Source organism: Solenopsis invicta, chromosome 11 (assembly GCF_016802725.1).
Source record: "Solenopsis invicta isolate M01_SB chromosome 11, UNIL_Sinv_3.0, whole genome shotgun sequence".
In the NCBI taxonomy this organism is placed as follows: Eukaryota; Metazoa; Arthropoda; class Insecta; order Hymenoptera; family Formicidae; genus Solenopsis; species Solenopsis invicta.
In genome coordinates this window covers 9,501,741-9,525,628 of record NC_052674.1, presented here as the reverse complement: position 1 = coordinate 9,525,628, position 23,888 = coordinate 9,501,741, and the positions used below count along the sequence as shown (strand labels likewise).

Below are 23,888 nucleotides of genomic sequence, written 5' to 3'. Positions count from 1 at the left end.
TATTCCGGCTTCTGCGCATCAAAGTAATGTATAAATTCCCGCCTCTTTGCGGCGCACGTCAACTGCTGTACCGCGGGGAAGAGAGTCATATTTTTGTGAATTATTCACACGTTTACACATTATACAGTGTACAGTTATTTTTTATATTTCTATAGATTGTTTATACGAGAATATTAAACGAGAATAATATCAATGTTTATATTAAATAGAGAGTTATATTAAATAGAGAGTTTTATTGTAAAATATAATATATTTTACTAAAGATTTTCATCCATAATGATTTTGCATAATGAGTATGAAAATAACGTGTAAATTTATTTCTATCGCGTATTAATGTAAATCATAAACAGTGTAATCGTAAACTGATTTTAATTATTACATCATACATTATAAACAATCATGGGTTTGCTGTTGCAGCTTTGAAATTTCAACGAAATTGGAAAAATTGAATTTGTTCTGTTACGTCATAGGTACCATTTGAATTGAAATGTACCGGTTCAAAGGATATAATTTAGACTTTTCTTGTAAAAGAAAGATTGCACATGTGCTTTAGCATGTCGTGTATTAAGTTTCGTTTGAGAAGCATCTGTTCAATAAAGCACGTTTTCATGCATGCAAGGAGATTTTATATTATACTTTTGCAAAAAAATATATAGGATGATTTGAAGTATTCTAAGATTTTAAGGAATAATTTCTCACATTAATTTAAAAAAAACTCAATATGATCATATATCCGAGACTTTGTTTCTAAGATACAAGGTGTTAAAGTTGAAAAATAATTTTATTTTTCCTGAAAATTTTGAAGTTTTATTTTGTTGGAAACTTCTTACATGCTTCAAAAACATGAAAGCTAATTTTTTAGTGCCATACCATTTTTTTTCTATTTAATCAGGGGAAAACTCAAAGATAAACAGATACTTTTTTACAAAAAAATTAGTACGTCATTGATATTTTCAAGTTTGAAATTTTTTATGATAAAAAAAATAAATCGGCACAAAAAAAGTATTATTTTCAATCAAATAAGCCATTTTTGAGAAAAAAATGAATTTTCCATCAATTTTCACATTCTGTGTGTTTCAAACTGTGTATTTCAAGCCATTTACGGTATATGCCTGTATAAAATTTTTATCTTGAACTAAAGTGAAGAATTATTAAAAAAAATTTTTTTAACTACTTAAGAAACGCCTTGTATATAAACACAAATATAAAAAGTATTATTTCTGTAAAATGTATGTTCTATGCGATATCAGAGTAATCATAATGACATCGGGAAATGCAATGTAAATACACATCAAATTATATTTATTTACTAATTATTAATTTATTTATTAAATATTAATGAAAATAATTATTAAGCTTAAACGTTTAACATGTTTGCTGATAAATATTATCGGTATCAGTAACAGTAATAATAATTAAACAAAATGTATTTGTAAATATTTATTATCCCATGCTATCGTATTTTCTTTATTTACCATTAGGTAATAAAGGAAATCCGTTAGGTAAATGACTTTAAAATTTTATTAGCTATATTTTGTGAATAAATTTATTTTTTTCTGTAATGGAAATTAATTAAAAATTTATTAATAACAAAATCGCCTTTTTCTGCATAATCTTTTAAATTGATTATTAGTCATAAATATGATTATCAACAAATTATTAAAAATAAACGCCTTCGTGGATAAATAGAACTTTCTTTCATTAAACGTATAGTAAAATTGTAACCAAGTTATAAATCTTTATTTTATAATGAAATTTTAAAGCAATCTTAGGCAATTAATGAGATGATTAATTTTCTTATTGATCCAGTAAAATGTAATGTAATTAGATAACTTTATCTGGCTTTTTCATTGCAGGACACAATGATCCTCTTGCAAGTTCTGCCGCCACCGTGACTTCCGGTCCTGGTCAACAAAGTAATCCTGCAGGTGAGATCTCCTCTGGTGGCACGATTCGAGGTGGCACTCTGGACGTCCTCCTGTCGACTACTTATTGCCGTAGCCAAATGTATCTTTCACGTCAACTGGCCCAATTACATCCGGAACTTACGATGCCAATGTTCAGTGGTAAATAAACTTTTTTTTTATTAACTTTTAAGTCTAGAACGCATGTTATCTTTGAAACTTGATATTCAAACGGGATTTTCAAGAGAAATTTGCTTCCAATTTTAAACGTCAAATTATGCGGATACTTCCATGAATATTTTCTTGAAAGATGCTAAGGGTTATCAGGTTTACAGATTGTCTCCAGTGTTTACGAAACGCTGGCATTAACGATGTATCAAGACACGAAGACAATCCGTAAACGCTTTAGCACTTTTAAACGTCAAAGTTTTATATTTAGCTTTTATACTTGCAGTTTGTTTTTAACGCAACATGTGGTTGCTTATTATAGAGTACTACATTTTGTAATGATTCTATAGCTATAATATCGTAGGATTCAGTATATTTTATTACTGCAATAATTAATGTAAATTAGTTTGGGGAAGCGAGAACAGTGTATGATTAAACATAATTAACAACTTTTGTCTATTGAATGCTTTAGTTAGAAAACATGGTTTATAATTATAATATTTTCTCACAGTTAAAACTTTGTCTTTTCCTTGTAATTAAAATATCGAAATATGATATGATATATATTACTTTAATTTAATATATACGACATAAATAAATTTCCGTACAGTTTTTAACGCGGAAATGTATTTAAAAATAAATGCAAAAGATACAACGTGGAACATATTAATCGTAAGATATTAAAATGTTTCGTGCGTGAAAACTAGAATTTATTTTTTCAAAGCTTATGCTAATTTCTGCGAAAAGTAGCAAGTTTTTAATACACTCATTTTATTGAACATTAGAACTTACGTTAAGAACAGTACCCAAGAAAAAAATATAACTTTTACAAATGAATTTGAAAATTATTTCTGTAATATGTAAAATTTTTTATTTGCTTCAGCAAAAAATACGCCAAAAATATTCATGCATTTGTAAAAATAATGATTGTATTAATGAAACAGGAAGTTAGCTTTTTGATGTGATTTATAAATTTATATATAGACTGCTCACTTTGATAACAAAATTGTTTTCATATTTTTTACAAGCTTGGGCGTGTGTAAAGAACCGTGTAGTTTATTAACTTCCATATTTACATTATAAATATAATATAGTAAAGTTACATTTAAAAAAAAGAGGGAAAATACAAAGATATTGCCTTTTTTATTATTACATAGAAATGCATCCGTGTATAATGAGATGATCAGAAAGTATCCATAGAATTTAACAGAATTATCGCAAATATTTGTATCCATCAATGTAACTCTGGAGAGATACTAACTGTCGATTCTCAACAATTCTCATGTGATTTCATCATTTATATGTCAGAAACGTATCGCTATTGCATAAATATTACCGTGTATCTATTTTAACGAACAGATGCCATTATGGTAATGTAATATCAGAGAAATATTAGCAAAAAAATTTGTCGAGCGAAAAAGAGTAGATTTTTTTTTCTATCGATAGAATTGATCACACGTGTATTCACATATACTTCGCTTGAATATCGTGGTATCTGCAGGAACATTAATTATCAATGTCATGACTCAAACACCGATTCGCGATTTTCTCGATTTTTCTAGAATGGAAAAATAATGATTTACGATGGAAAATTTTACCAAAGAAATGCACCTTTCTTGCTTTATTCAGTCTTTATTCGTTTAGTGATGCGATTAAAGAACAGTCAAGAATAACTTGATTAATTGTCTTAAGAGAACTCGTGAAAATAAATTGAATCAAAAATGTGAAATAAAATTAAAATTAATCGTAAAGACTCTAGTTATGTAAAAAGTAGTTAAAAATAAAGTAACGGTTCTTATAAACGTTGCGTTGTTCGCAGAATTTGTAAGCTCTTAATCAAACTCAGGAAACATGGAGACTGACAGAAGGTCGACCATGACCTAATTATTAAAGAATTTAACCTTTTAACTACGATCGTGACTATTAATGAGCCACAAGACGCATAAAGTTGCACAGGCTCGTTTCGTTTCGTTTTACATAATAGATTGTTCCTTATCGCTTCAATTTCATGACGCATGTCTGATGTACTGCCAGTGTCATGGACTATGTTAAAGGGGTGAAAGGTTTAAAAAGAGTGGAGGACCAATCTGCGATGAGAGAAAAATTTAACGATGCAAAATAATTCCATTGCGCGAACCACTATCTTGCACTATTTCCGGCTAACCGGTGTACATCCGTTCGCTTTGACACGCTCGAAGCTACGAAGTATATCGAACGATTTTGCTTGCGAGAATGGTGTAACGTAAAACGGCAGTTTTATCTCATAAAACCTCCATGATATTGCTCTCGATAGTAGAATAAAAAAGAAGTAAAAAATTTTATAATTTAAAGTGCACATCTGATCTACACTCTAGAAATTATTATAAAAATTTCAATAATTCGAATCGAATATTCTCTTCATGTATAACGCCTTTTATAAAATTATTAAGATTTGCAGATATATTTTCCAGAAATATTAGAAGTTATTATCATTTTTGATGAAGAAAACGCAGAGTTTATTTTAAATTAGTAGAATAAATAGTTTTATTTTGAAAAATTATTTTATTTTATTATTATATATTTCTATTAATTTACAGAATCAAATATTTGAAGATTAAATATAGAAATAGCTACTTGTACTAATAATAAGAGCGTAGACGTATATAGTTAACGAATTTGATCAAAATGCAGATAGAAATGTTAATTATAGCTCATCCGGTTACAGCAGATAGAAGTTTATAGAATTGTGCAGCAAGCTAACGAATAAATTTATCAAATTGTGACAAATCTCTTAGTTTAGTTCAATATGATACTTTATAAAGATTTTACAAATAACATTAACTATTAACTGAGGACAAACTTGTATTTTGTATTGAGAATCATTAAAGAATCATAAGGGAAAATGAAGGTTTTTGTGACAATTATTTGATACGTTATTATCTTTGAAATTTATATTGAAACGCGACGAGCAGCTGGCACTGCCAAACCAAATGCACACAATTATAAATGAAAATAATGTCACGTAATTTTACACCTGCACATACATGCTGAGCAAATCACTTGGAATTTGGGTTATTTGCGAATGCGGATGAAAATATCGAATACTTTTTTTTATGTCTTACTGCTTTAAAACCGGTACGTTACATTACTGTTACGCAGAAAGCAATAATGGGCATGCGTTCGACTGTTACCAATGTGCGAATTAATTAAATGCAAAATGAGAATGCAGCAAATGAAAGAAAAAAGAGGGAAAGGTAATGCAGTTCGTATTAAATTTATTCGAGCTGCAAAAGAATTTAAATATTTTCAGATTGAGAAATGAGATGGATGATGAGATACTCGATGTACATACGCATTACGCACGTATGCATTACATGAAATTTAATACATTGTTTATTTGAGAGAAGCTAGATGACAAAGCTTGACAAAGAAAGATATGTACTTATACATATATTATTGGATAGCTATATTAATAAAGGAGACGAGAAAGAAATAATTTAATGATGTGGCAATCCATTAATTCGTAAATTTAATATTTATAGAATCGGTGATGGTTTAATAGCTATTGTTTTCTTTTTATTACTGGCACGAAGTGGATTACGCTATCGTACATGTCAGTAATAAAAAAAACAAATGATACACATTTTCTTTAATATAATCTATCGTATTAATTACAACGTAAAACTAACATATAAACTTGATCAAATAAACGTTTCTTAAACTGATTAATGTTGAATAAGAAGAAACGTATATCGATAATAAAGCACTTTATTAATATAATTTAACATGGTATAACTCTAACAAATTTTTACTAGAGACTTTATATGTTTCAGAAATTACACATCGGTTTCAAACAGCTCGCAGAGAAGTTCGGCAATTACTACTGCAATATTTATTACCCTGGCTGCATAACATGGAACTTGTCGATCCTAACGTGCCACCGCCATCTAATCCGTTGAGTTATTATCAGGTAAATGAAGCTTATTATCGTGATCGGCTTTGGAATAGCATCGCTGCAGAAAATTGCATTTTGCTTTGAAATTCTGCGCTTACAAGCTTTTGCTTTTTGGGTCGTTAAATGGGAGTAATTAGACAATGGAATAAATGTCAGAAAAGTTTAAGAAGAGACAACAATATAATCAACAAAACTTTACTATTTAAGCGCTAATAACATTTTAATCTAATATATATAATTTCATATATTTGTTATATTTTCTATTTTAATTTGTTTAAAAAATTGATAACTTGCAATTTTTAAATGCATGTATCTTTAATGCATAGCAAGTATAGTTCTTTATTCAAAGATAAATAGAATGTTGCTTAAGACAAAGTACACGTTGCAAAGTTATTGAACATTTCTTTTAGTATCTTTGCAAAATAAGCTTTACCCAATTTTATTAATTTACAAAGTGATATTAGCGCGATTCCAAACTTGTCAAATTATTCACCTTATTGAAAATTAAATACAATTGTTGACTAAAAATTAACGATCGAGTCTAGGATGATGGAACATTATTTTTATAGAAAATCATAGCTGTTGTGCACAAACAAGAGAGAAATGTTATTGTAGAATGTTTTGCAAAATTATACATGCAATTTTTTTCTGAAAATAGATTACGATTGTGGTCCAAAATGATTCAACTAATGATCAAAATATAAGGGGACTTAGTTTAGACAATAGAGCTCGTTTCGTATGCGAGAGATACTGGGATCTATACCCAGCGCCTCCAAAATCATTTTTTAGTTCTTACCGAAAATAGATCATAATTCAAAATAATCTTGCCAGCAATTTTAATTATGAGGCGGCTTAATTTAAGTGGTAGAGCGATTGCTTAGCATACGAAAAGCTTTATTTAATTTATAATGTACATTACATTTTCAATATATTTTTGAACATTATAAATTATTGTTGAGAAAAAAATTTAAAAAAAAAGAGAACTTGGAGGCGCCGGGTATCGATCCCGGTACCTCTCGCATGCTAAGCGAGCGCTCTACCATCTGAGCTACGCCCCCTTGTAATGTAATTCTATAGTAAGATCAATCCGGTTCAGAAAAGTGATCTACTTTTGGTGAAAGGTACCAGAAAAAAAATGATATTGGAGGCGCCGGGTATCGATCCCGGTACCTCTCGCATGCTAAGCGAGCGCTCTACCATGTGAGCTACGCCCCCATATGGTCTGGATCGCTGGCAAAATTATTTTAAATCATGATAATGATCTATTTTCAATAAAAAGATGTAAAAATAATCTTGGAGGCGCCGGGCATCGATCCCGGTACCTCTCGCATGCAAAGCGAGCGCTCTACCATGTGAGCTACGCCCCCCTGTGATCTAGATCGCTGGTAAGATTATTCTGGATCATGATTATGATTCATTTTTAATAAAAAGATGTAAAAATGATTTTGGAGGCGCTGGGTATCGATCCCAGTACCTCTCGCATGCAAAGCGAGCGCTCTACCATGTGAGCTACGCCCCCCTGTGATCTAGATTGCTGGTAAGATTATTTTGGATTATGATGATGATTAATTTCTAATAAAAAGTGGTAAAAATGATTTTGGAGGCGCTGGGTATCGATCCCAGTACCTCTCGCATGCTAAGCGAGCGCTCTACCATGTGAGCTACGCCCCCCTGTGATCTAGATCGCTGGTAAGATTATTCTGGATCATGATTATGATTCATTTTCAATAAAAAGATGTAAAAATAATTTTGGAGGCGCCGGGCATCGATCCCGGTACCTCTCGCATGCAAAGCGAGCGCTCTACCATGTGAGCTACGCCCCCCTGTGATCTAGATCACTGGTAAGATTATTCTGGATCATGATTATGATTCATTTTTAATAAAAAGATGTAAAAATGATTTTGGAGGCGCTGGGTATCGATCCCAGTACCTCTCGCATGCTAAGCGAGCGCTCTACCATGTGAGCTACGCCCCCCTGTGATCTAGATTGCTGGTAAGATTATTTTGGATTATGATTATGATTAATTTCTAATAAAAAGTGGTAAAAATGATTTTGGAGGCGCTGGGTATCGATCCCAGTACCTCTCGCATGCTAAGCGAGCGCTCTACCATGTGAGCTACGCCCCCCTGTGATCTAGATCGCTGGTAAGATTATTCTGGATCATGATTATGATTCATTTTCAATAAAAAGATGTAAAAATAATTTTGGAGGCGCCGGGCATCGATCCCGGTACCTCTCGCATGCAAAGCGAGCGCTCTACCATGTGAGCTACGCCCCCCTGTGATCTAGATCGCTGGTAAGATTATTCTGGATCATGATTATGATTCATTTTTAATAAAAAGATGTAAAAATGATTTTGGAGGCGTTGGGTATCGATCCCAGTACCTCTCGCATGCTAAGCGAGCGCTCTACCATGTGAGCTACGCCCCCCTGTGATCTAGATTGCTGGTAAGATTATTTTGGATTATGATTATGATTAATTTCTAATAAAAAGTGGTAAAAATGATTTTGGAGGCGCTGGGTATCGATCCCAGTACCTCTCGCATGCTAAGCGAGCGCTCTACCATGTGAGCTACGCCCCCCTGTGATCTAGATTGCTGGTAAGATTATTTTGGATTATGATTATGATTAATTTCTAATAAAAAGTGGTAAAAATGATTTTGGAGGCGCTGGGTATCGATCCCAGTACCTCTCGCATGCTAAGCGAGCGCTCTACCATGTGAGCTACGCCCCCCTGTGATCTAGATCGCTGGTAAGATTATTCTGGATCATGATTATGATTCATTTTCAATAAAAAGATGTAAAAATAATTTTGGAGGCGCCGGGCATCGATCCCGGTACCTCTCGCATGCAAAGCGAGCGCTCTACCATGTGAGCTACGCCCCCCTGTGATGTAGATTCGCTGGTAAGATCAATCTCGGATCATGAAAAGTGATCTACTATTGGTGAAAGGTACCAGACTGGGTATCGATCCCAGTACCTCTCGCATGCTAAGCGAGCGCTCTACCATGTGAGCTACGCCCCCCTGTGATCTAGATCGCTGGTAAGATTATTCTGGATCATGATTATGATTCATTTTTAATAAAAAGATGTAAAAATGATTTTGGAGGCGCTGGGTATCGATCCCAGTACCTCTCGCATGCTAAGCGAGCGCTCTACCATGTGAGCTACGCCCCCCTGTGATCTAGATTGCTGGTAAGATTATTTTGGATTATGATTATGATTAATTTCTAATAAAAAGTGGTAAAAATGATTTTGGAGGCGCTGGGTATCGATCCCAGTATCTCTCGCATGCTAAGCGAGCGCTCTACCATGTGAGCTACGCCCCCCTGTGATCTAGATCGCTGGTAAGATTATTCTGGATCATGATTATGATTCATTTTCAATAAAAAGATGTAAAAATAATTTTGGAGGCGCCGGGCATCGATCCCGGTACCTCTCGCATGCAAAGCGAGCGCTCTACCATGTGAGCTACGCCCCCCTGTGATCTAGATCGCTGGTAAGATTATTCTGGATCATGATTATGATTCATTTTCAATAAAAAGATGTAAAAATAATTTTGGAGGCGCCGGGCATCGATCCCGGTACCTCTCGCATGCAAAGCGAGCGCTCTACCATGTGAGCTACGCCCCCCTGTGATCTAGATTGCTGGTAAGATTATTCAATAAAAAGATGTAAAAATAATTTTGGAGGCGCCGGGCATCGATCCCGGTACCTCTCGCATGCAAAGCGAGCGCTCTACCATGTGAGCTACGCCGCCCTGTGATCTAGATCGCTGGTAAGATTATTCTGGATCATGATTATGATTCATTTTTAATAAAAAGATGTAAAAATGATTTTGGAGGCGCTGGGTATCGATCCCAGTACCTCTCGCATGCTAAGCGAGCGCTCTACCATGTGAGCTACGCCCCCCTGTGATCTAGATCGCTGGTAAGATTATTCTGGATCATGATTATGATTCATTTTCAATAAAAAGATGTAAAAATAATTTTGGAGGCGCCGGGTATCGATCCCGGTACCTCTCGCATGCTAAGCGAGCGCTCTACCATCTGAGCTACGCCCCCTTGTAATGTAATTCTATAGTAAGATCAATCCGGTTCAGAAAAGTGATCTACTTTTGGTGAAAGGTACCAGAAAAAAAATTATATTGGAGGCGCCGGGTATCGATCCCGGTACCTCTCGCATGCTAAGCGAGCGCTCTACCATGTGAGCTACGCCCCCATATGGTCTGGATCGCTGGCAAAATTATTTTAAATCATGATAATGATCCATTTTCAATAAAAAGATGTAAAAATAATCTTGGAGGCGCCGGGCATCGATCCCGGTACCTCTCGCATGCTAAGCGAGCGCTCTACCATGTGAGCTACGCCCCCATATGGTCTAGATTGCTGGCAAGATTATTCTGGATTATGATGATGATTAATTTCTAATAAAAAGTGGTAAAAATGATTTTGGAGGCGCTGGGTATCGATCTTAAACCTTTCGCATGCTAAGAGAGCGCTCTATCATGTGAGCTACACCCCCTTATGATCTAGATTGTTAGCTAGATTATTTTGGATCTCAATCCTGATCTATTTTTTGAAGAGAAAGATATATGTATAGTTTTGTCAAATTTTAATATTTATGTTATTATTTGTAATATAAATTTGCTACATGTCCATGTTATTGATTTCCATGATTGACTGAAGATTTTGAGTAATTTATCTCTGAGTAGAAGATAAATTTTATCTTTGAAAATTTCAGTATTTATATTTCGCATGTACGAGATAAACACGGTGTTTTTCCTCGACATCCTGGCGACACTGTCATCGATTTTATACAAAAATAATGTTCCAGCATTCTAGACACAGTCTGTGATTCATTCGATGATTGCGTAGTTTTCGACAAAAGTAAATAATTCTGCAAGTTTGGAAATGCGACGGTATTTCTGTAAATCGCAATTGGACATCGTAAATGGAGTATAAACGTTCGTTGAAACAAATATTAAATAAAGCTCGCTGAGAATGCAATATTGAACTGTGTGTACCGATTGCAATGGACTTGCAAATGTACCAATATAGCAGTGGTATGATTGCACGTGCAATGCGAAAATTTAATGATAAAACATGTCATTATAGTTGAATGTTTTGTAAAGAATATTTATTGATGAAATAAATGCTATTCAGAATTTTAATAAGAATATTAATATGCAATAGTGAATGTAAATATTAATATTTTGTAAATGTATAATATTTTATAAAAATATGAAAATAGATTTATGTTTTGTGGTAATAAAATTCCCGTAGAATGAATAATGAAAAACGATCACAGATTTTTATTAAAATCAACTTCAAGAAAACTAGTAATTTTGGCACAAGTAGGGAAATCGATGCCAATATGTTTAAGGTTGAATACGATATGTAGTGTACGATTGCGTGTTGAAGATTCTAATCATTTTCTTCGTCTCAGTAATATCGAAGTACATAGTTTTAATATCAGAATGTCTGATTCGAATTTGGCATGCGGAAACTGTAGAAATAAGTTAATATATTCAAGATCTTTTTTCCACATTAGGCAATTATTTTACGATTATCAATGATCGTAATCTGTTTGATTATTCATGTAAATCAGTAGATCATGTATAATAGAGCACATCGTTTTTGTGGGAGAAGTACCAAGATCGATACCTGGCATCTGTTAGATATTTTTTTTAATAATTTTATTTATCGCGCAATTACCAGTGATCGTAAGGGTTTTCTGAATGATTGCGAGCGTTGCAAATGAAACGATAAGTTGAAGTGGTATGTCAAACCGTCGAAAAGAAAATCCATTTAATGGAGAAAGGACGTGACGCGCCCATTACATTTGTCTTCCATCGAATGATACTCAATTATCGATGATGGTAATAATCTTGATCACTTCGATGGCTAGATGGACGAGACGAGAGAATTGTAATTCAAGTAGTTATATCGAGAGCCTTTCTGCTTGGCATGCAAACAGTACTGTAATCGATTTCCGATATCCACGCCTTTCTTTCGGTACTTTACAATTGTCAGCAATAATAACGATATGATGTGGTGGATGATTGTTATCTTGTTATTCCTTCTCGTTTTGTAACAGACGTATGAGGCTTATCAAAATTAACGAACTATAATATTATTTTTTAGTCACGCAATTATTTTTGCTTTTTATTCTCAAAGCTATATAGAATCTATTTTAATATTTGCAATTAAATTTTTTTAAATTTAAATTGTGAATATGTTCTTATTTCGAGTTAGCTGTATTGAAATATGATAATATTCTATATTATAAAAAAAGAAAGAATAGTATTTGACGATAATTATATATAGAATTTCATGCTTTGCTCATTTTTGCAATATTCTCTTGTATCCGATGGTTTTACAAAAGATATTCTTTTACATTTTTGTAATATTTTTCAATTCTTTTTTACAGTATTACACGAGCGATGTAACACGTGGAGGCACACGTAGAGAAGGTTGGGGCAGCGCAGAAGCGACGGAGATGGTGCTCAATAATCTCTTCTATATCACAGCGAAGTTCTCGGATGAACATCCTAAAGAGACAGAAGAGCTTTGGGCGACTCTGTGCGGTTGTTGGCCAAACAATCTTAAAGTGATAATTCGCTACTTGATTATCGTCTCAGGAATGGCACCTCAGGAATTGTTACCATATGTAAGAGTGACACTTTTAAATAGCTTTATTTACGGACGACGAGACGACAATAATCTTGAAAAATATTGAATTATTATAGGCAAAACGTGTAGTACTGTATTTGGCGCGGGCTCGTCCGGATCGTCTTGTCGATGAAATGATGACAGAATTGGAAACGGTTGAGACTCTGAATTGCTTGATCGAGCGGACGGAAACGCCGCCCTTCTATCGGCTCACCAGCATGAGAAAAGCTTCGTCACATAGCGACGCGCCCGCTGCTGATCCTGCCAATCCTCCCCGTGATCTCGGCGTTGAAAAGGGTACCATCCATACGAAAAGACACTCCGGCGAAGATCCTGTCAAAACTGGGTGAGTGGCGCTCATTGAAATTTTTTTATTATTTAGTTGAAATTCCGAGGTTTCTTAGTGAAATCTCTTATCTTAACTTTATTTTATTCACGAAAGGAAAGGAATATCTAAAGATAATTAATTTTATGATCACGATTGGTGCGGTGCTTCATGGTATCAATTAATTGAATATAATATTAATTGGAACTTTTTTGAAGATGCTTAAACTCTTCTTTCGCAGCTCGAAATCCGATACCGCTCTTCGAGCACTCGCGGGGTTTCAAACTCCAAGGGCAGAAAAAACGAGGACTGCAAGCGGTCCGCCAGTTCTTCCAGACGATCTATCAACTCCGACGACGGAAGCTGAGGTATATTACTCTATTGAAACTTGATTTATCGTTATAAAAAGTAAATTTATATAGTTGAAAGCTCTTGCTTCTATTAACGATAAAACGAAGAGTAAAAATACGAGAAAACACGTAATGCATCTTAATAGTGATCCAATTTAAAAAATGATAAATATTACTTTTAGTTAACTACCGACGAGTCATGTTACGCCGCTCGCAACGGACCCGTTGGAGTGAACGGAAAGATGCCGTGCGTTGACGAAAAGTTTGATATTCCTCAACCGCATCCTTTGCCAATGCCGGAATACGGCGGGTATTTCGCTCCTCTAACTGAATACCTGCCGGATAGCTCTCAACCGATAAGTGGATTTCACAGGTAATTACGAACTATATTCATATTTCATCATAAATAGAGTTTATTCTTTCAAAGTACATAGTCAAGAGGGAAGTTTATTTTGTAACTTATCCACATACATCCAACCATTCTTTATCTTTGACATATATATATATAACGCGCATTAATAACTTGATATATATATATATATATATATATATATATATATATATATATATATATAACGCGCATTAATAACTTGATATTTCTGTCAGGTGCAACATTGCCGTGATGCTGCTTACTGATGTGGTCATCGACGGGATCCAGCTCGACTGGGCCATACATGTTCCCTTGATGCTGCACATAGTCTTTCTTGGTCTGGATCATTCGAGACCATTGGTGCGAGATCATTGTCGGTGCTTGCTATTGAACTTGCTGGTCGTGCTCGGTGACCACCGTGATCACCTCGGCGTGGCGCGCGTGCTGCTCGCTTCGAAAACGGAACAATTGGGATTGGGACTCTCCACTCCGACTCTGCCGGTGTTGGAGCATAATTTCACGGAGATAGATCCAGAGTTTGACAGCTATCTGTACGGTCCACCTGCGGTTCCACCGCCTACAACGCCTCCACCGTCATCCTCGCCACCTCCGCCTTCTTCGCCGCCGCCTCCGCCACCTCCTCCACCGCCACCGCCGCCACCACCTATGCCTCCCGATTCCTCAGCATCTCCGCCGGCACCTCCGCCACCTCCGCCTCCGCCTCCTCCTCCACCATTACCGTCTTCCTCGGTTACGGATGGTACACCTACTCATTCATCTTTGTCATCGACGTCAACCCCGCCAATGTCGATGAATCACTCGAATCACTCGACAATAGATGATAATAAAGATTATGGAAATTCTCATTATGGTGAGCTAACCAGATGTACTATATAAATTTAGTTTTATATACTTTGTATTTATAAAAAAGAATTTCACAGAAATAAAAGAAACGATTTTGCAGAACCAGCGGTGTGTAACAGCTGGCCGGCCTCAAGCGGAACGGCGACGAATGCAGTGCCGCCTGTTATTGTAACACCGGAAGACACGCATAATTGGACCGGTCCTCAGCCAGGTCCTAATATGCCGATACAAGATGTCATTAAGTCTTTAATTAATTTTTTAGCGTCTAGGTATGCACATTAATTATATATTTGAAAAAATAACATTCTTGATTTAATATTATCTCCCATGATAGGACAAATCAACCGCTTTGGAATTACGAGGATATGACTGCGAAGGTGTGGTGGGTGCGTAGCGCCGAACAACTCACAATATTATTGCGACACGTGTTACGTGTCTTTAGAGACTCCTTGCCCCATGCGTTAGTCAGTCAAAGATGGGCACAAACAGCGCTGCAATTAGGCCTTTCTTGCTCATCCAGACATTATGCCGGCAGATCTTTGCAAGTTTTTAGGGCGCTACGTGTTCCCATAACATCTAGAATGCTGTCTGATATCTTGTCCAGACTGGTGGAGACAGTTGCTGAACAAGGCGAAGACATGCAGGTATAAACAGTTTTATCATCAATATAATTGCAATTGTTTAAGACATTGCAGTTAATAATAATTTGAAAAAGTTTTAAATTGATTAACATCTTGAATATTTTGTATGATTATTATTACTTATATTATTATTATCTTTATGTACATCAGGGATATGTAACAGAATTGTTACTAACATTGGAAGCGGCTGTCGATTCGCTCGAGTCAGACTTCAGGCCGCTCGATTTCATGAAAGAGATCTTTAAATCGACGCCTAATTTGAATAACAAGGATGCCGTATCGGGAAATGTGATCGGAGGAAAGCGCAGTCCAGGAGGTGGAAACGGTTATCCAGCTGGTCCTCACATGTTCTCTCACTTGAATCAAGGTGGACACACGAGGAGCACTAGTTATTCAGTTAGTTACTGTATGAAGAGGTCCAGCGGTGGGAATTCCGCGACTAGCGATATGAAAGGTTATTATTACATTCGATGTTTCCTATTGTATTTAATACAAGCTTTCTCTTCATGTATGAATAAAATTTTAATTTTACTTTACTGATTTTTTTGTGAATGAAAATTTTTATTTGCAGAACTGGAAAATAGAACTGGCGGCAACAAGTATCCTAACACGAATCTGTCTAGATCAAGATCGGCGCAATCTTTGAAGTTACTGGGTGACTCCGCCACGCAGGACGACAAAATGACGATACTAGCACAACTGTTCTGGTTATCGGTATCTCTACTTGAATCGGATTACGAGCATGAGTTCCTCTTAGCGCTGCGGCTACTCAGTCGCGTGCTGCACAGATTACCGCTCGATCGACCGGACGCCCGGGACAAGGTTGAGAAACTGCAACAGCAATTACGATGGTCCTCGTTTCCCGGTGTACACGCGCTATTATTGAAAGGATGCACCAGTCCGAATACCTACGAACCAGTTGTTACATTATTGTCACAATTTACGCCTCTGCTAGATCTGCCAGTGGTCGATCCCACGCAAAGTCTTGCGTTTCCGATGAACGTTGTATCGTTGCTGCCTTACATGCTGCTAAATTACGAAGACGCTAATGAACTTTGTATCAGAAGCGCTGAAAATATTGCGCAAGTAAGACTATTTTTATTTAATTTTTTGCCACATTAACAAATGAAAGGTATTGCATGCGCTTACTTTTTTGTAGGTGAGTGCAGAAAAGGGAAAAAAATTAGAGAATCTTGGTACAGTCATGACATTGTACAGCAGGCGTACTTTCAGCAAGGAAAGCTTTCAGTGGACTAAGTGCGTAGTGAAATATCTTTACGATTCCTATGCTCATCTTAGTTTCAATATGCTTGCTTTCCTTGTCGAAGTACTAGAGAAAGGTCCGAGCAGCGTGGCATTGCCGGTACTTAGTATTATACATTGCATGTTACATTATGTGGATTTGGCGTCTCCAGCTGCACAACCCATCAATACCGAACTGTTGAGAGTGATCTCTAAATATGTCGAGGTAAAATTTCAAGTATTTAATTAGTTTTATAATTAAATATCTATTCAATGATTACATATGCTATTAATTTGCAATATTTATCTAATGAATAAACTAACGTTTCAGGGCACTCAGTGGAAAGAAGCACTGAAAATCTTGAAGCTTGTAGTGACAAGATCGTCGACACTCGTAGCGCCACCAACTTCGATGCATGGTTCATCTTGGGATTCTTCGCTATCATCACCGCATCCTAGCTTCACCGATACGGAAATATTTACAAAGAAAGAGCTACCAGGTAAATCGACATCTCTGCTTAAATTAATCAATACGTATTTATTTTTCTCCTAGACGTATATCATCATTTTGCTTTTTTCTTTGTGACGCGGCATGCATGCATGGCACGGATGATTTATTGCACAACAGCCAGGTTGCGATAAGAATAACAATAGTGATAGTCTTTTCCCCAAAATAAAATTGTTATTTTTCTAAATTCAATGTACTTCAAATTATGTTGTGTTTTCTTAAATATGTATCGCTTATGTTTCTACGATTACTTAAATTTCAAGATATATATCTGGAAGCTTTTTAGCAAAATGTAATAAAAATTGTATTTTATCATTTTTCTTATCTGTATAGAAATACAGATTCTATTTTTATCAATCATTTCTTTTAATTTATAATATTCTTGACTGTTTCACTTTTAATGAACAGGAAGAACGATGGACTTCACGTTTGATCTATCTCAAACACCAGTAATCGGTCGACGTTGGCTGATACGTCAAGGTACTGAGGAAAAATTAATCAGTTCTCCACGTTGCTCGTTATCTTTATCGCCAGCTGATAATAATGCTATTGCCGGATGGAAGAGGCCTTGGATGTCGCAGGTATAATTATTAACATTTTCAAATAAGAATTTATTATGATTATAATTAAAATAGAAATTTGATTAGTAATTGACAAAGCTTGCAGAAAATTAGGTGTAATAATGGAATCATATGCAGAAAATTTGATGTAATAATGTAATCGAATTATGTAGTAGTTGAATTATGTATCTAAGATAAATTTTTAACTTTTTTTAATAGGGCCGTGTCAGAGAGTGCTTGGTAAATCTATTGACGACATGTGGACAAAGAGTTGGTTTACCAAAGAGCCCATCGGTACGTTTTTATTTGCGACACATTTTTCAATTATTAATTCGAATAGTGTAAACGTGGCCTATCCTATGTGAATGATACAATTATGTATATTTATATACAATTATATATTATTTTATTTCAAATTATATCTAAAATGTATATAAAATATTGATATTTTGTAAATTTTTTTAAGAGATAATTTTACATAAATATAGATATTTTAAAAAGTTATTTAAAATAAAATAACGTAATTGTATAATATATACATATATATGTATGTATATATCATTAGTTAACATGATTCTTGTCACATCAGAACATGCTATAGCATGCATTACAGCGGAAGGCGGGCACGTTTTTTGAGCATTTTGATTTATTTGACAACATTAGAAAATAGTCCATACGATTAATGTTCATCTGACATTTTTGGAGCTCTGGAGTCACCGCCTGAAGTGTTATTATAATTAAGAATTATCCTGTACATACATCTTACAAAAAACAACTGACTCTCATTATGTACCCTTTCTAGGATGAGCACATTAGTTCAATGACATTATATAGCAAGGTAAAGGGTTACTTATAAATGCAATTTGCACACCCGCTGTAATTCGCAATAGTACAAATATTTGTACTTGTAATTAATTGCATTGTTCTATAAGTCGTACTTCCACGCTTCAGTCTGCTTTATAAAAATGTCTTCACTCGCATTGTTACAGGAATAATGTAAATAAGATCTTTGTATAAAGTGGTAGTAGTCTAATTTTGCAGCACAGCCATCTGAGATCTATTATCTTTTCACGCTTTATCATCTATATTGATTATTCAAGAAATTATATGTGCATTTATAACAGAAAATATTTTACGTATTCTTGATGCTGGATACGTAGATTGTATAATCTTATAATCTGACGATATGTTATCAGTTGTTTTAATATAAAATAATGTTCATTATTAAATATATGTACATAATTATATGCAGGCGACTCCATTACGCTATCGCATTAGCTATTAATCTTTTCAAAACTTTATAACGTTATGTTGCTAAATACATATAAATTTAATACGCGTGCGCATTATTGCTGATTAAATATTAAAGTTTATCCTTTGATATTAATATAATTATTATTATATGGATATTGTTTATTAGAATCTAAAGAAAATTGCGATAGCTCCAGAGCACTGTATATAATTTATTACGCATATATGCATAATTGCTAAATATTTTGAGTAAATTTACGTAATTAATTAGAATTAAACATATTAAAAGCAATTACCGATCGAGGGATTTAATTGAGAAGCAGCGAGATATAAGTGGATTCTGTAATATTGAATATTATTTAGTGTCATAGTACCTTTTTTCTAAAAGATATGAGATACTTATTCATAGTTCTTAATTCTTTTTGCCTTCAAATAAATTGTTTTGTTACGAGATGATGCCGAAGAGATTTGGAGGCAAAAAACAATTTATGAAATTGTTATTTATGTATTTGCTTTTAATTCCTCCTATTTCTTTGTTTACATATATATTTTTTATATTAATCGTTTTTTTTTTAAATTCAGGTCATATTTAGTCAAAGTTCGGACTTGATGGAAAGACAATCATCCATGGCTTCCTCAACGGAAGAAGTTTCCGGTGCAAATAACGATTTGAGCGGAGGATCTAGACGAGATGATGAGCAGTTTGGCGTATTTAAGGACTTCGATTTCCTTGAATATGAAAGCGAAAGCGTCGAGGTAAGTCCACTTTATTATGCCTTTCAAATGGAGAATACTAATTTCACAATTTTTTCTCGTTAAATTTTACAGGGTGAAAGTACGGACAACTTTAATTGGGGAGTTCGACGTCGTCCTCTTAGTGAAGGAGAAGAACGAGAACCCAGTTTGCGACAGTTCGAGGAAAGTTTAAGTGAAAAGACGCCATCATCCAGTAAACTCACAACACGGGTAAATATATAAAAAATTAATTAGTTTTATTATACGTATATAATTTTTATGGTCTCTCTCTCTCTCTCTCTCTCTCTCTCTATATATATATATATATATATATATATATATATATATATATTTCTTATTTTCAATTATTTGTATTAATAAAATTTAGGATACACAGCGCGGTGTCACTGAAGAATCGTCGGATGACGAGGCAGGGTCAGAATCACCTTTGGATGAAGTACCAGGAGGATCTGGAACGGGGCAGGAGGCGAATAGCATTCCAGGGATGTTCCCACCGTCTTCTCTGTCGTTAATACCTAGTCGCACGCGTCACGATTCATCCACAAGGTCTGACACATCGTAAGTTTCTGTCTAAAGGACCTTTGAAAACGAAATATATTAATCGATTTTATTTGAATTCTTTACCTGTAGCGGGTCGAGTGCAGGAGATCTCGGAGATGTGACACCTTGTAACGCATCACCCAACTTGTCCGCGTTGATGCCATTCCGACAAGTCGTACGAGATGATGCCGAGGAGATTTGGAGACAACAAATTCAAAGTCTTATCACTCAAGCTCCATACAACACTTTGAGCTTCTTCCAATTGCTGAGCAAGATCTTGAGGGTAGATATTGCCTTCCCGCCTCCAAATATAATTTATTTTAAATACTGCTACATTTTACAAAAAAATTAATGAATTGTTACTTTTCTTAAAAAAAGTTACAAGGAAATCATTGTGTTTTATAGGATGTGAGCAGTAAATCTGTCGGTCTTACACGCGAAGCAAGTGCCTTGCTTTGTAATGGCAGCTCAGCTTCAGCTCACTTAGGTTGTCATTTATCTGGTCATGCCGAGCTACTTAGCTCAAAAGCTGAGCCGCCTCTGGTGTGGTTCTCAGTGACGATATTCGCAAATCAGCGATTAAACGAGACGCTACGCTTTGGAATGTTGGAGGTACAAGAACATCTGGAGACATTTTTGGATAGGAAAGATCATGCTACGGAAGTAAGTTTCGTTAAGATATTTAAGACTAAGACAAATAGCTACGGTATTTATTTTTCTTTTAGTGTTTGGAGGCAGCTAAAGCAACCGCTAAGCTTCAGGCATTAGGCGGTAGTCACACCACTGAAGCAGGCGTCGAAGAAATGCTATTAGACCTAGGCAGAGCACTCTACAAGTTGCATTTCCAGTTGCTTTTATTGATCGAAGCATCTAACAAAATGCTAGGAGCGCTAATGAACGCCGCTAGAAATGTACAAATTTCTTTGCAAGATCTGTCCGTTGAGATCGCCAATATGAAGATAGCATTGAGCAGAGCGCTCGAAGAAAGCACCGAGAGCGAACGAGGAACACCCACTCCGACCCCTAGTCCTAGTCCTCTGCCGGGCACCGGAGCCGTAGAAGAAGTCGCCAGAGTTGCCGAACTTCTAAGAAACGCACGATGGTGTCCGGCACTCGAAGCCGTGAGACTTCACAGAGCACAATGGCCCGGAGACCCTTTTCACGATGACGACGATGTAACGACTGCCGTTAATATGTACTGCAAATACATAGGTCAAGATAGATCGGGTGAGAATTAGATACGCTTAATATACAATCAATTTTTTATTAGTTGTATGTTGTCACTATATCATTCATTTTTGTTTTATTATATATTTACGTGATTTATACTGTTAAATATAGCAATATGTGAAATATATGTTGACTTATATTTTGCATATCAATGTTTTAGATATATTTGTAGTGACAAGGAAAGATGACGAGATGTCAGAAATATTTGGCAGATTAATGGAAAGTCTGTTTGAAGTGCTAGCGGCTGTGACAGGATTGGAAGCGTCTACGAAGGCTGCGCGCAATCAGCACGACTCTAACCACGTGAAAAACGATTGTTAATATAAGCTTTAACCATATAGTATTTCGAATCGTATAGATTTAAGTTGCCGCATATATACATATTTAATTGTCGTACGTACGTAGAAGTCTTGTATACGATGGTAGGTAAGTGTATATACCTATATCCTATATCACAAAAAAAAAATCCTTAGATCCGTTATTCTTTTTTTTTTTAATGCGAATAACGTAATGAATTGATATCGATTGTAAATTTGGCGAAATAAATTATCGAAATCTCGAGGCTGACGTTTTGAAATTTGTACACAATCTTTTTTTAGGCATCTAATTAGGATGGTTATGCGAAAGAGACGGTCGATGTATAGCATATGGCCTGCGGAAGAACCTCAGGTTGAATCTTTTGAAGATGTGACGCGTTTTGTAAGAAGATTCGTTGATTTAGCGATTATCGCTGCAATAAAGATTGTCGCTGTCATGGTTCGTTAAATTTCTTATCTTATCGTCAGTTATGGTATATATGAATAATTTGTATACATTCATGTATATATTACCATGTAGAATATATTGAGATAGCTCGTAACAATTGTTAATATTATAATATATATAACAATTGTTTATATTATTATATATCTTATATAACAATATAACAATTATATAATTATATTTATTGTTTATAAATAATTGTTATTTGTACCAATCGCTCTTAACTGTAGGAGCATCAGTCCTCGCTCAGCCATTCGGAATGGCCTACGTGTGGAGATATGAATGTGCGAAACGGTCTGCGATGTGTGAAAGAGAAAATGCACAGATGGAACCAATTATCGGTATAATTCAGAAAGAGGTCGATCATCAAAACTACATACACGCTTAATTAATCTTCTTCGGCAGGCTTTGAGAAGTTGGATGTTCCATGTAAAGTTTATCGGCCTTAACAGAGAAGGGACCGCCGAATTCTACATATATCAGGTTCTGTGGAGCATACCCACACCGGCATATCCGGAGCCATATGTGACTGTCAGCGTGTTCTTCTACATTGCGGCGAGTCGCGTGCAGCCGCCGCACTTTCCAGTCGACGTTAGTTTGTTATGTATATTTTCAGCTCTTTCCCCTTGCTCTTTCTGTTTCTCTCTTTCTCTCGCTCTCTCTTTCTTGCGTGCACGTCATTAGACGTCGGCGAGAACGAGCAGATCTGGGTAATATTGGGAATCACTTAGCACGTTTTATCATAGTTTGAGAACGTGATATAAATATTTAAAATATAAAAGTACACCGTACTTCATTTATCATTACATTTACATGAACTTGTACCCGAAGTACCAGCCAGGTTTTACGTGTAGGTAGGCACGCGTTAAATTGATAGCTTACATTTTACACGATTTTGTAAATGCGAATAATTTTTTAATAGGTCACATATGTATTCGAAGGACATCAGTTTGTGCATCGGTTGGATGTAGTCTTTAAACCAAAGTGGCTTTACGACATTCTCGATATGAAGACTATGCTGTTCAAAACTTTCACATTTTAAGGTATTGTTTCTATTTATTTAACGCTTTTATGAGAAAAACTGTATTTATTTTCTTAAAATTATAGAATTATAAAACAATTTTTATCTGCAATTAATAAGAATTTATATGTGTGGTTCACACAAATATATTCTGCATATCGAAACGCAAGCACGATTCTTCTGTAGAACGGCTGCAGCTTTTTCATATGGCAGATTTTTAAGCGCCTGCACCAGAGTGCAGAGTGTCGTAAAAGTAAGAGTGTCGGATTTCCGCGAATCGGGCACGCGCCGGCCGCAATCTGGTCCAACACCGGACGCAGTTTCATTCTGCTCAGTTAAACAATACGAGCAGGTGATACTCCGCATCGTAAGAGCGAGAGTGCGCACTGTGTACTGCCATATTGCCATTCCCAATCGCACATTTACGACCTTTGCATTAAATCATTAACAGTCGTTACAGGATTCACAGTATTTCCTTGTTTATGGCTGTAGAAATGGAAAAAAGCAAGATTAGACAGTTTATTGATACTGAACCGATTTATTGGTAGTAGAATTTCTTATAAAAATACAATAAGTAACATAAACCATAAATAAAATCAGACTTTCAATATATATTAAAATATTCTTGTTTTTGTTACATATTACTCTAACGGAAAAATTTATACGAATAAGTACAATGTTTTATTAAAAATAGAAATTATTTTCTTTTTCATAGAAATATTTGTTTGTTCATAGAAATGCTTATTTTTTTGCAAAGATATTTTTAGAAACATGTATTTTAATTATT

General features: G+C 35.2%; 2 protein-coding genes and 20 non-coding genes across 33 annotated transcripts in view; 2 read left to right on the top strand and 20 right to left on the bottom strand.

Annotated features, from left to right (window-relative positions):
• Positions 1-22,177, top strand: part of LOC105205565 (protein furry) — a 37,570-nt gene extending 15,393 nt beyond the window's left edge. For 6 of the 12 annotated variants that reach the window (XM_039454936.1, XM_039454935.1, XM_039454934.1 and 3 more), the window contains 23 exons: positions 1,857-2,066; positions 5,885-6,021; positions 12,440-12,679; positions 12,759-13,027; positions 13,248-13,374; positions 13,539-13,729; positions 13,963-14,597; positions 14,691-14,859; positions 14,925-15,234; positions 15,382-15,685; positions 15,803-16,317; positions 16,391-16,699; positions 16,805-16,973; positions 17,390-17,562; positions 17,761-17,835; positions 18,344-18,379; positions 19,375-19,548; positions 19,621-19,758; positions 19,916-20,106; positions 20,179-20,371; positions 20,494-20,751; positions 20,814-21,315; positions 21,479-21,877. In XM_039454936.1, coding sequence (XP_039310870.1) covers positions 1,857-2,066; positions 5,885-6,021; positions 12,440-12,679; positions 12,759-13,027; positions 13,248-13,374; positions 13,539-13,729; positions 13,963-14,597; positions 14,691-14,859; positions 14,925-15,234; positions 15,382-15,685; positions 15,803-16,317; positions 16,391-16,699; positions 16,805-16,973; positions 17,390-17,562; positions 17,761-17,835; positions 18,344-18,379; positions 19,375-19,548; positions 19,621-19,758; positions 19,916-20,106; positions 20,179-20,371; positions 20,494-20,751; positions 20,814-21,315; positions 21,479-21,639 — 5,486 coding nt within the window. In that variant the 3' untranslated portion in view covers positions 21,640-21,877. Of the gene's footprint in view, positions 1-1,856; positions 2,067-5,884; positions 6,022-12,439; positions 12,680-12,758; positions 13,028-13,247; positions 13,375-13,538; positions 13,730-13,962; positions 14,598-14,690; positions 14,860-14,924; positions 15,235-15,381; positions 15,686-15,802; positions 16,318-16,390; positions 16,700-16,804; positions 16,974-17,101; positions 17,257-17,389; positions 17,563-17,760; positions 17,836-18,343; positions 18,380-19,374; positions 19,549-19,620; positions 19,759-19,915; positions 20,107-20,178; positions 20,372-20,493; positions 20,752-20,813; positions 21,316-21,478; positions 21,878-21,917 lie in introns of those variants that run through there. The other 6 variants (XR_005575843.1, XM_039454939.1, XM_039454940.1 and 3 more) reach the window with 6 other exon arrangements.
• Trnaa-agc lies at positions 6,992-7,064 on the bottom strand. The gene has a single exon. It is a non-coding gene; the product is annotated as a tRNA-Ala (tRNA).
• On the bottom strand, positions 7,149-7,221 carry Trnaa-agc. Its single transcript has one exon. It is a non-coding gene; the product is annotated as a tRNA-Ala (tRNA).
• On the bottom strand, positions 7,301-7,373 carry Trnaa-ugc. Its single transcript has one exon. It is a non-coding gene; the product is annotated as a tRNA-Ala (tRNA).
• On the bottom strand, positions 7,453-7,525 carry Trnaa-ugc. Its single transcript has one exon. It is a non-coding gene; the product is annotated as a tRNA-Ala (tRNA).
• Trnaa-agc lies at positions 7,605-7,677 on the bottom strand. Its single transcript has one exon. It is a non-coding gene; the product is annotated as a tRNA-Ala (tRNA).
• Trnaa-ugc lies at positions 7,757-7,829 on the bottom strand. Its single transcript has one exon. It is a non-coding gene; the product is annotated as a tRNA-Ala (tRNA).
• On the bottom strand, positions 7,909-7,981 carry Trnaa-agc. Its single transcript has one exon. It is a non-coding gene; the product is annotated as a tRNA-Ala (tRNA).
• Positions 8,061-8,133, bottom strand: Trnaa-agc. Its single transcript has one exon. It is a non-coding gene; the product is annotated as a tRNA-Ala (tRNA).
• On the bottom strand, positions 8,213-8,285 carry Trnaa-ugc. Its single transcript has one exon. It is a non-coding gene; the product is annotated as a tRNA-Ala (tRNA).
• Positions 8,517-8,589, bottom strand: Trnaa-agc. Its single transcript has one exon. It is a non-coding gene; the product is annotated as a tRNA-Ala (tRNA).
• Trnaa-agc lies at positions 8,669-8,741 on the bottom strand. Its single transcript has one exon. It is a non-coding gene; the product is annotated as a tRNA-Ala (tRNA).
• On the bottom strand, positions 8,821-8,893 carry Trnaa-ugc. Its single transcript has one exon. It is a non-coding gene; the product is annotated as a tRNA-Ala (tRNA).
• Trnaa-agc lies at positions 9,112-9,184 on the bottom strand. The gene has a single exon. It is a non-coding gene; the product is annotated as a tRNA-Ala (tRNA).
• On the bottom strand, positions 9,264-9,336 carry Trnaa-agc. Its single transcript has one exon. It is a non-coding gene; the product is annotated as a tRNA-Ala (tRNA).
• On the bottom strand, positions 9,416-9,488 carry Trnaa-ugc. The gene has a single exon. It is a non-coding gene; the product is annotated as a tRNA-Ala (tRNA).
• Positions 9,568-9,640, bottom strand: Trnaa-ugc. Its single transcript has one exon. It is a non-coding gene; the product is annotated as a tRNA-Ala (tRNA).
• Positions 9,847-9,919, bottom strand: Trnaa-agc. The gene has a single exon. It is a non-coding gene; the product is annotated as a tRNA-Ala (tRNA).
• Trnaa-agc lies at positions 9,999-10,071 on the bottom strand. The gene has a single exon. It is a non-coding gene; the product is annotated as a tRNA-Ala (tRNA).
• On the bottom strand, positions 10,156-10,228 carry Trnaa-agc. The gene has a single exon. It is a non-coding gene; the product is annotated as a tRNA-Ala (tRNA).
• Trnaa-agc lies at positions 10,308-10,380 on the bottom strand. Its single transcript has one exon. It is a non-coding gene; the product is annotated as a tRNA-Ala (tRNA).
• LOC105205553 (A-kinase anchor protein 14-like) lies at positions 21,905-23,873 on the top strand. Its single transcript, XM_026139213.2, has 4 exons — positions 21,905-22,074; positions 22,311-22,421; positions 22,486-22,671; positions 23,003-23,873. Exons 1-4 carry the CDS (start codon positions 21,931-21,933, stop codon positions 23,120-23,122), a joined length of 561 nt encoding a protein of 186 aa, XP_025994998.1. The 5' UTR covers positions 21,905-21,930; the 3' UTR covers positions 23,123-23,873.
• The last annotated feature ends 15 nt before the right edge of the window (positions 23,874-23,888 follow it).